Source organism: Atta colombica, unplaced genomic scaffold, assembly GCF_001594045.1.
Source record: "Atta colombica isolate Treedump-2 unplaced genomic scaffold, Acol1.0 scaffold105, whole genome shotgun sequence".
Classification (NCBI taxonomy): Eukaryota; Metazoa; Arthropoda; class Insecta; order Hymenoptera; family Formicidae; genus Atta; species Atta colombica.
In genome coordinates this window covers 4242783-4254127 of record NW_017259190.1, presented here as the reverse complement: position 1 = coordinate 4254127, position 11345 = coordinate 4242783, and the positions used below count along the sequence as shown (strand labels likewise).

Below are 11345 nucleotides of genomic sequence, written 5' to 3'. Positions count from 1 at the left end.
ATATAAATATTCTTTGAATATTTTCAATGAGAAATATATACTTCCAATTATTCTGTCGATAATAAAGTAATTATAACCACACATAGTGATTTGTAGATTAAATTACTTATATATAATTATAAATATATAATCACCGAGATAGAGAGAGAGAGAGAGAGAAAGAATAATATATACCTTCAAACTCTAAGTGCAAGTTTCTGTTGAATCATTGTTAGTTACTATTTATAGATCGCAATATTGAAATCAGATGTGGAATGATCAATAAATGTCAATAAATGAGCACGATTCGATAAATATTTACAATACGCGTTTAATGTAAAGAATAGTTATCCTATAGTTTGGTAGAAAGAAATCTTAATATTAAAGATAAAAATAGGATCATGTATAATTGAAATGATTGAAGAAATTAATAACCCTATGCCCAATTTCTATGTTACAGATTACTTTCCTAATCTTAATTTTTTTTTTATATATCTCTTTCCATTTATCAATAATCGTAATTTTACAGCTTAAAAAACAATACAGAAACTCATTCAGTATAACATGTATTATATATTTGGGCAATGGAGGAATTTAAATGATGATGAAATTTGTGCATTTGTATCGATTAATCATTCATTGATATATTTAAATAGAATATAGGTGGGATATGCACATTTGCGCAATATAACAGTCTTTTACGACAAATGAGTCGAAAAATTGTTATTTAGCGATTGTTATATAGAGCTACTTAGAGAATATGTGTTCGACGAAATCGTCGTGTATGCATAATTACTGCCATCACTGGAAAGTCACTTACATGTTTGTGGCAACTCTTTGGTAACCCAAGGAGTACGTCAGGCATAGTGATATGGTGTATGTATGTGTGTACAATTAGCGTCGCATGACTGCTTATAGAACTCTAAACGTATTGAAAATTATCTTTTTGCGTGAGCAAAGGTAACTTTTCGATACTTTGTTTGAGATCAAAACTGTGCAACCAGTCCGAGCTAGGTTTTGCCTTCACTCCGCAAAAGCTAAAGTTACAAAAGTCGGCGGCATTCTGTAGGGCACCGCGATGGAACGGATTCCCTTGCTTGAAATGTTTGTAACGACCAGCATTCACACGTTCATTCGTTGTCATTCCCAGGACCATAATCTGTATAAACACATTAAAAATATATTACAATAGTCACAGTAATATAATTCGAAAATCAAAAGTTTTCTCATTTTTGTTAATGATAAACTACAAAATATATAAAAATCATTATAATTGTTATAGTTACAACTATAGATAGAAATCTATTTTGTAACATGATTGCACGACTATTGCCAAAGACCCTACCTACCTAAAATTCGAATTATGGCCAAAACGCAAAATTTACAAATTACGATAAAGAGAACATCAAAAATAATTTAATGTCAAAAATTGTACAAAACCAGGGCAAGTTCCCAATCAGCTGACCAGCTCAGTAAAACAGATCTGATTAAATATCTGCATTTGAAATAAGCGCAGAAATCGAGCAAATGATAATAGTCGAGTGAATGCGTCAAGTCGTAATCATATATCGCGATCTAAGTGCAACAGTCAGATCGGTATCTTATCGCAAGGGAATCTGATTCCCTTGTCATGACCTCGAATCTACCAGCTTATTATAAGGAAAATTATAAATGCTATTGTGAATGTTAAAACTTTATTACAAAATGTGCTCTCTCACTCGTCCAATTCCGGGAACTTTTGTTTGTACCCCATATCAAGGATATAACATAATAAAATTATATCACCATACCTGATAACATTGACATGCTAACAAAGTTCCGACCCAAAAAAAATGAAGGGATGTGTTGGCTGCTACCCACATCACCCAAGCATCGCAAGTAGCTGCAGCTACTAGATAGTTGTCTGCACTATGACCATTCGTTAAATTTGACCAGCACTCGAATTGCCAATATTGTACACTGGCGAACAAAATAATGATGCATAATCCTAGCACAGACGTCAGAAATCCAAGAAAATACTTATGATTATGTGCACCTGAAAAATTGTAGGATATAATAGCGACTATTCTACTTTAACTATCTTATACTTAATTTTCATATAAAACATGTATAACTTTTATTAATTTTTATAAGTAAGATAGAGAGTAGATAGAGAACAAAATGAATAAAAATAAAAATAATTTGAGTATCAAAATTTAAATATAGCAGAACTCTATTTATCTGCACTCCATTTATACGAAACAAGCATGTTCAGTTTCAAATATTCGAATTTATAGTTGAACTTCTATTATTGAAACTATGGCGCCATAATTCGGATAACAGGAGTTCGACGTGCTCGAATGCTAGCTTCTCTATTATCAGAACTAATAAGTTCTGGTAAGGAAGAGAGTTAGTGAACTTCTATTATTCGAACCATTCAATTATCGGACTTATAAATGTCTTCTCCTCTATTCAAATAAACGGAGTTCTACAGATATGGCAATTTGATTAGTCAAAAGAATTATTAAAAGAATTATACATAGATCCTATACGGAATATTTGTACTACCAATGCAATTATTAATCCATGGACAGTGATGATCGAATCGTGCTACACAACGATCACATGTAGCACAATGTTTAGATCTTATAGGTCTTCGAACTAAACAACTACTGCAGAACCATTGCGGCTCAAAACCACCTGATTCAGCCAATTCAATTATGGTCTATAAACAAAGATACACATACATTTGTCGTCCATACATACATACATGAAATATTTTACATGTAAAAATAACAAGAGGTACATTTAATTTATCCTCGTGAGTAGCCGTAATAATTCCGGGATCACCCCGCCAAGATTGCAAAAAGCATATCCAGAGAGGAACAGATCCACCGACGAATAACAACCATAAATACCATGCTGCATGGATACCTAGCCAGAAAATCCATGTAATGTATATCCACATCTGAAAAAAAGAAAGAAAAAGAAAAATCAGTATACAGTTTGCAATTGACTGTATAAATCAGCAAGCAGTGAATCAATAAATGTATTGACGTAATTATTCATTAAAAATGCATAAAGCATATAAATAAGATAATATATTTATAATATATGGATAATAATATTGATAATTTGTAAATACTTTATATTTCACTTCTTATATATTTTATATGTTATTAAAATCGCATTTAACTATCTATTGATAAGCATGAGAATTTACAACTTCAAAATTTTCTTAATATTATATAATTAATATTTTAAATATTATATTATTTAAATATTTATTCTCATTACGTGCTACTAATATTTATTTTATCTATTGTATTACTGCAATATTTATGTAATATTAAGTTAACACTGATTTTGAGCTTATCACCTTATCGACAATATTATTTATCACGTTTAACAGCTTATCGGAAATCGCTCATAAACGTTTTCGGTTATCTAGAGAATACGTCTTGAAATTATACTCACCTTGGTTGCAAAATAAATCGACACTGGCAAAACGTGAAACAGCCGTTCGTCGAACACGAAATGGTTCATTAAATACACCGCTACATAAAGAGTGATAAAGGCACCTAGTTTTAATAAATAATCCCATCCACTTTGTAGAACCATACCAATCACATAAAATGCTATAAGCGGCGTAGTGACCATACAATACCAACGAATTTTCTGTAAAAAAAATATATGATAATGAAACAACCACATAGAAGAATTGGAAAAGTCTAGCTTAATCGTTCAAATTCTGTCTTGAAAAATTAACTTGAAAAAGTACACAAATATTATAACATACTATGATATATCATCATTACCTTATCTCTACACCATGTTCTCGTACGACCTTGTTTTTCTTTAATCTCATCCCTGATTTTATGTTCTAACCATGTGGCGCTGATATGCGGACCTAGCAGCGTCATTGGCGTCTCATTTCGGAAATTGGGCAGATCTAACGAGGCTCCGTGTTGTACTAAGATAGATATCGCCGTGTTGTTTTTTGCTATAATGGCCCAATGCAAGGCGGTATTACCATACAAATTATCGGTAAGTGAGTGCGATGCACCTAGAGTCAACAACAGTCGTGTTGGATCTAGACTATAAAAAGAAAGACTTTAAAGTAACCAACATAACATTATTCTATTTGAAAAAACGAGTAACTTGTAGAATAATAATTCGGTACTCTGTGTACCTATTAACTTTATAGGCACTCCACATAAGGGGCGTCATGGCACTTCTATCTGGCATATTTGGATTCACGCCTTTCGCTACCAAATAAGCTACTATAGCCGTATAGCCAAATTGTGCCGCCAGATGTATACAGGAGAAGCCTTCACAATCTCTTAAGGTTGGATCAGCACCTGCCCTCATTAGAATCACAACCGCAGAGAGATGACCCTGTCTAGAAAGACAATTGAAAAATAAATCTCTTTTAAAATTTTTTTTTAAAGCTATCTTATAAATTCACATTAAAAATGGGGGCTGTATGCAAAATTGTAGAAAGCTTAAAATTATTAGCATTGCTGATTTAAAATGATTTATTTCCAAAAAATTTCAATTATTCTCATTAAAACTGTATATCATTCACAGTTTAAATAATATTAATATTTGTTAAAATACTGACCTCGTGGCCCAATGCAATGGTGTGGAGGCCAAATCACCACCAATAGCATCGACTACGGCTCCCTTTGCAATGAGATATTTGACAATATCTTTACGATTATTTATAGCAGCCCAATGCAATAACGTCACATTTTCTGAATCTGGCTGATTCACATCAGCACCAGCTTCTACCAACTGTGTCACTCGCTCCAATGCTCCATACTGCAAATATATCTCATTCAATCATCTTAAATACATATAATTTGGTAATATGGATTGCGCATTTATAAAATTATATGCGCATTTATTAAACTTACAAGATATAATATAATTTTTTAAAAATATAAATTGAAAAAATAAATACGTTCTTCAATTCGATCACTAACATTACCTGTGTGGCTCTGACAATATCGAAAGAGCTACAATCTTGGGTAGCAGGTCGCACTGGTTCCTGATGAAGGCTGCTGGGGTCATCGGGTTCACCAGTGCCATCGCCCTGGCAGGCAGTCTGCATCTGCAGTGCGTACATGCTATAACCGACAAAAGAACATATTATATACTAAGTCTAAAGATTACATTTATAGCGTAGAAAATATTAATGCAAGAGATATATTAAGTTGAATAAAAGTTATTACACAATTTTGAAGTAATTTATATTTATACAAATAACCACTTTTAGCATTAATGCATATTTTCTTATCTAGAAACCAGTTTTCTAATTTGTCTTTTAAAAAATTTCATATCTTAAATAAAAACAAAATTTAATAAAAAAAATACCTGAATAGAAAACAAAATAAATAAATAAAATAAAAAAGTTATAGTACCAATTTAATAATGTAAATATTGAAATTTTGTTCTAGATTGTAATTTTAATGATATGAATTTCTAATATGATAACAACTACTTAATCATAATTAATATTGAACATTAATGCAATTCATACAATTTATTATTCATCTTACTAGACAAAAAACTAAATATATAATTTTCTATCTGGAGCTATATCAAAAAATTGATATCCTTGAATCTTAAATAAATTGTTTTTCCTTGACACATAATATACTATTTTATATTCATGTCATAGACTAATGTTGTATGTGCCACAGTATATATAAATCACACTAAATCATATATATGTAAAGGCTACTATAGGTCATACTCTTTCCAACTATACATTGTCTATATACAGAATACCTAAGAGAACACATCTGTTTATTTTGTTTTGCTTTTAAATTATGAATGAAGTGAATACATGCATATAAAATATATGTATACATATTTATACTTTGAAAAAAAGAAAAAAACTTTTATAAATGTTTCTTTTAGCTGTTACATAAGTTTTTACACTTAAGACAAACTAGCATTAAGAGGAAAAAAAGAAAAAAATATATACGTTAGTTTAATATATTGCATCTAAAGAAAATGCTAGCTCAGTTTGTAATGAGAATTAATGAAATAAAAATATCTGTAATTTAGAATCAAGATTAGATAGTATATAGGTTATAAACTTTTTGTATCATAAATTCATTTCTGATGTTATGTCCACATGTTATAAAATCCTGCATATAAAACAGATATTCATTAAATATCAATTATAGCAGCTTCTAAAAAAATTGTTTTTTGGATTTAATTAATTTTTTAATGGCTTCATAGAAACATACAGAATGTAATTAATTTATTTTCTTGAATTGTAATCTAAAGACAGATTCTATATAACAACTTTGTTAATCTTGCAACACTTGCAATTTTGCTCCACATGATATCTTGATTATAAAATCCAAGTAATAGTAATAGTAATACATTTTTATTTATTATCTGCATCACGAACTTTTTGCTATTTCAGATTGTAAGATAATTTAAATAGATAACTATACAAGATAAACAAGAAGCGATAGCTATTTTTCCACTTAAACGAATCAGAATTCTAAACGCAAGATATACACCCCTTTCTTCTTCAACGTATTTTCGAGCTCGACACGGCGCGACTCACCCTCAGATCTCGTCCTCGACACGTTCTTGTTCCCCCAACAAATGGAGGGAGACGGAAAAATCGAAAAGCACTTGCCATACATTCGCAGATCGATCTTCGGAATGCGCACAAAAATAAATCTCTTTACATACACATAGGTACATACATATAAGGAGAAACAGCCCCGGCTCACCTCAATCACGGTGTTTATGCGTTGTTAATGCGTAATGCACATAGTAGCGGACGATGACGATCACGGCTGCGTTCTCGATCGAACCCTTGGTGACGCGAGGCAAATAGTTTTAAGAGACGAACGGTATCGTATTGCACCAAGAAGTGGGACACCGGCATATCACACAAGCGCACACATTCACGTACGATGGCTGAGCCGTCGGGGTTGACTTCGGTACGACACCCTCGGTCACGTGATTATTCCTTTTTCAGCTCGCCGTTGGACTCGTCCTCTTCGATGATTTCGGTGAATGTTGCGAGTACCAACAAGTATCGAACGATCACTACCACTTCCCGTTTCAGATCGTCACGGCGATCATCCGCTCCAGCATCGTCGTATTTTTTACGTACACGACGATCAGCGACGATGAGCCGGATGGACAGAACGATATCGACCGCAAATTGACGCAAATAACGCAGTACCGCTCGCGCCTTGTTCGGTCGGCAAGGTCGGCAATCATTCGGTAAGAACCGGCAGATGAACTCTAAAAAATATCAGTGGAGACATCTATGAGCAGATAAGTGTAAGATAATGTCATAATGTAATAATAAATGTAATAATAAATAGACTGACCACCGACGAGATATTATTAAAGACCGTCAACCCTGGGCAAATTTTCGGCAGTATAAAAAGGATTCGGAGGTAATTGAAGAACGCTGACATTATCGACAATTGATATAAATTTGCTATTATTAACATAAATATTTGGTTTATGCATTATTAAATTCATGATTTTTTATTATATAAATGTTCCATAAATAAATGTGCATACTTGTAAAGCTATAATTTCCTTATATTGCAGAGAAATTATAATTTTTTCTCTGCAGTTATCATTTCTGTTGATAAATCAAACTTTGACGATAACACTGAAATCACAATTTTAAAGAAAAATCGAGTATTATTGAGTTCTAAATTCATAAGTGTTCATAAATTTATCTATTAAACTAATAAATCATAAAATTAATACAATATTATCAGTTTTTAACTCTTAATCACTTCAATATTTTCAAGGACGCGAATTCCCGTGAGAATGTCGATCTTTAATAATATCTCATCGGTGGACTGACCGATCAATGATCAACGACGTCAGATCCGAACTATATTATCGTTGGCCATCGTTGCACGTGTCAACTAGTGCCAACGTGTGCACGCCTTGTTTGAAATTCGTGGCGGTGAGAAGTGAGGTTAAAAATCTATTAATTTGGAACACCTTTCGAAGGGATTATCATGGAAATCGAGTCTATTAAGAAGAATCGTCTTAAAATGAAATTGAAAGATAATGCCATGAGCACGAATAAGGACCATAAAGACGAAACTCAGATACAAATACGTTTTATAACTAAGCAGCAGCAGTAAGAATTTATTCTTTCCTTTTAGTGTTAGACATTTGTTCACAGTTTATTTTTTATTTTAACAATTCTAGATTTGCGGTACCAGATTATCCCTTATCGGTCCATAGCTCGATAATCACCGACGAATTAAACACCCTGGTAAATGAACTTCTGAGAGGTGAGAATGAGTGAACGGACTTAATGAAAGTTGCTTTGATATGTTGTATTATCTGTTTCCTTATTTCCTTCTAATTAATTTGCAATTGTTAAATCTAATGTTATGCTTCCTTGTGTGTAAAAAAAAAAATATATATATATATATATAATTTTTAAATTAATTTAACTTTTATTAAAATTATATAGAATTATCTAATTAATTATGAAAAAACTTCCTGATCATTTTGAAGATTAAATTGATTTTTCACAGAGTCGAATGATATCCAAGACCAAGTGGAGTTTGATTTCCTGATATGTTCACAATTTTTACGTACTTCTTTGATAGAACACATCACTGATAGAGAAATTTCTACAGAGGATGTGATAGATGTAGAATATGTGGAAAAATATCCTTCACCAGAACCAAAGGATTGCCTAATACATGACGATTGGGTATCAGCTGTTGCTGTTTGTGGAAAATGGTTGGTACCTAATAATTGAGACAATTACAAAAACAATTTCAAAACATATTTTGTATCTAATTGGAGTATTAATCTCAAATGATTTTATTTAGGATCTTAACTGGTTCTTATGACAATATGTTACACATTTGGACATTGAAAGGCAAGCATCATCTTGTGATTCCTGGACATGTATCTCCTGTCAGGGCAGTGGCTTGGATATCTCTCAATGATGATAATGCTTCCTTCGTTAGGTAGTTTGTCATAAAAAATAACATCAATTTTATATATTTTGAATATTGTATTATATCTATAGTAAACTTCTTTGTTCGTACATAGTAAAGTAGGTTCATCAAAATCAATATGAAAACGTTCCGTGATATATAAGTGAATTTTTAAACATATCAACATATGATAGTTAACAATGATTTTACACACATATATAGCGCATCAATGGACCAAACGTGTATGATATGGAATTGGGATATAACAAAGAATTTTGTGGAATGTATACATATCTGCAAAGGACACAGAAGAAGTATTGAAGCAGTCAGCATTAATTACGATAAAACGTTAATGGCAACTGGTGCTTGGGATAATATGCTATATATTTGGTCAACATGTAAGTATACTAGCATAAGAAATTGAAGATTATTTTTTTCAAATCTCAATATTATATATATTCTTGAAAAATTATAGTGTCCCATAACTTTCTTATGATTCTTTTATTTTAAAAATATGATCTTAATAAAAAAAAAAAAAGGAAAATTAGAATATATGAATATGGAATTTGATAGCAAAAGGTGAAATATTAATTAATAAGACAAATCTTTCTTGCTTTCTTAAGCTACACATGAGGATGACAATGATGGAGAATCCGCGTCGAAAAGAGCAAGATCGGAATACGCAAATAAAACGAAGGTGCAGATTGAATTAATTAAATTATTAAGTTCATCTTATTCTCGATCTAATTGCTTGATAGTCATTCTGATATTGTCAATCGTATTACTAAAATGTTTTCGATGCATTCTTATTAGTAAACGATTAATATTAAAAAATTTATGAAGAAAAGTATTATTGATTGTTTTGTTTTACACGTAGACGCCGAAATGCGCGATGAAAGGACACAAGCAAGCGATCAGCGGGATCGTGTGGTCTGACAAAACGGAAATCATTACAGGCTCATGGGATCACACTATAAAAACTTGGGATACCGAATTAAACGGCATTAAACAGGAAATATATGGTGACAAGTGTTTCTTTGACATTGATTATTCGCCATTGTCGCGTGTTGTGATAGCAGGATCAGCCGATCAACATGTGAGGCTGTATGATCCGAGATCTACAGGTATTTTTTGTTGGTTTTTCAAATTTTTTAATCTTTGAAAATCAAAATTATGAATTTTATTGATAAAATTGAATATTAAATTTTAGATTAGAAAAATTTCTCATTGAATTTCTGATTTTCTTAATTTCCTATTAAAATTTAATGTGCATTGTGCATTAGCATAAACAAGTATATCAAACTTATTTATTTACTTACGATTAATAATGTATTTCAGAAGGTATGATTGTCAAAGCTAGATTTACCTCTCACACGCAATGGGTGACGTCAGTACGTTGGTCAACCATAGACGAACATCTCTTTATTTCAGGAGGATATGATAATATCGTCAAACTCTGGGACACAAGAAGGTTGTTTGCAGATTAAATATATTAGCAAACTATTCTCAAATACTAGATTTAAAAAATTTTTGTGAAATTTCATTCGGTTACAAACTTGTTACCTTAATATTAAATTATAGATTTATTACTCGATAAAAATCTTCAAATTAAAATTACAATCGGATATTTATTGCAATAAATTGAAAATCCAAAAGATGTTAATGTTATTCAATATAAAGTTTATTAAAATTAACTTTTCCTTTTTAGCCCCAAGGCACCGCTGTTTGATCTCCTAGGACACGAAGACAAAGTCCTCAGCTGCGATTGGTCCAATCCTAAATTGATAATGTCCGGTGGTGCAGACAATACACTGAGGATATTCAAATCCAATCACGTAGAGCATTAATTACAAATATATGAATTACAAATAGAATTTGTTGTATTATTCTGTCGCTAACAAAACGATCTTCTCCCATTTCATAAGATAAATTTGTCATATTGATAGTTAATAAAATTTAAATTAGAAAATTAACAAAAATAGATTATGCAAAAAGCGTCTCAATCATTTTTTGTGATGACTGTAATTTTTATCCTTCGAGGTTTTTGAGAATCTATTTCTTAGTTTACACTAAATGATGTGCTTTTTTATATTATTGGAAATGAAAATCTATTGACAAGTCCATCGAGAAATCGACTTTATATTCAATCATATAATATCGTATGTGAATATAAAGGCCTGATCGATGGTACGAATATAACAATCCATGTAATAATAAAAAAATAAAATTGAAAATACTAATAGATTAATACTAAAGGATCTCATGAAAACATGCTTCTTTTTTTCTCAGAGCCGCTCTCTCTCCTTTCCTGAATTTCTTTCTTCAAGAACTATGTACGCCAGATGGGTGAGGTAAGAGTCGTGTCGCTCGGCATAAATCCCCAAAAACAGATCGTTTATTGATCAAAAATAA

The 11345-nt window shown here is 31.5% G+C and overlaps 2 protein-coding genes across 4 annotated transcripts; one reads left to right on the top strand and one right to left on the bottom strand.

Annotated features, from left to right (window-relative positions):
- Positions 1–563: 563 nt before the first annotated feature.
- Positions 564–7145, bottom strand: LOC108688733 (palmitoyltransferase Hip14). 2 transcript variants are annotated; one of them, XM_018195096.1, is made up of 10 exons: positions 6723–7145; positions 4952–5090; positions 4583–4782; positions 4151–4360; positions 3777–4071; positions 3436–3636; positions 2765–2926; positions 2527–2683; positions 1770–2014; positions 564–1138 (listed from the first exon to the last, which is right to left on the bottom strand). In XM_018195096.1, exons 2-10 carry the CDS (start codon positions 5087–5089, stop codon positions 902–904), a joined length of 1845 nt encoding a protein of 614 aa, XP_018050585.1. In that variant the 5' UTR covers position 5090; positions 6723–7145; the 3' UTR covers positions 564–901. The 2 variants fall into 2 exon arrangements, with proteins under 2 accessions (XP_018050585.1, XP_018050593.1); XM_018195104.1 differs by having other exon boundaries at positions 3777–4056.
- A 681-nt stretch (positions 7146–7826) lies between these two features.
- On the top strand, positions 7827–10898 carry LOC108688748 (ribosome biogenesis protein WDR12 homolog). Of its 2 annotated transcripts, none has more exons than XM_018195125.1 (9): positions 7827–8113; positions 8185–8270; positions 8520–8730; positions 8823–8963; positions 9156–9331; positions 9557–9630; positions 9811–10057; positions 10275–10404; positions 10642–10898. In XM_018195125.1, the coding sequence occupies exons 1-9, from the start codon at positions 7989–7991 to the stop codon at positions 10778–10780; spliced, it is 1329 nt and encodes a 442-aa protein (XP_018050614.1). In that variant the 5' UTR covers positions 7827–7988; the 3' UTR covers positions 10781–10898. The 2 variants fall into 2 exon arrangements, with proteins under 2 accessions (XP_018050614.1, XP_018050606.1); XM_018195117.1 differs by having other exon boundaries at positions 10272–10404.
- Positions 10899–11345: the final 447 nt, after the last annotated feature.

What these genes read in the sequence shown, in the direction of transcription:
- LOC108688748 (XM_018195117.1), top strand. Translation starts at nt 7,989, where the DNA reads ATGGAAATCGAGTCTATTAAGAAGAATCGTCTTAAAATGAAATTGAAA. An exon ending in GTTGCTGTTTGTGGAAAATG is followed by an intron (nt 8,731 to 8,822) that starts GTTGGTACCTAA and finishes GATTTTATTTAG; the next exon opens with GATCTTAACTGGTTCTTATG. An exon ending in AAACTCTGGGACACAAGAAG is followed by an intron (nt 10,405 to 10,641) that starts GTTGTTTGCAGA and finishes TTTCCTTTTTAG; the next exon opens with CCCCAAGGCACCGCTGTTTG.
- LOC108688733 (XM_018195096.1), bottom strand. Translation starts at nt 5,089, where the DNA reads ATGTACGCACTGCAGATGCAGACTGCCTGCCAGGGCGATGGCACTGGT. An exon ending in ATATTGTCAGAGCCACACAG is followed by an intron (nt 4,783 to 4,951) that starts GTAATGTTAGTG and finishes ATATATTTGCAG; the next exon opens with TATGGAGCATTGGAGCGAGT. An exon ending in ATGGATTAATAATTGCATTG is followed by an intron (nt 2,015 to 2,526) that starts GTAGTACAAATA and finishes ACAATTTTTCAG; the next exon opens with GTGCACATAATCATAAGTAT.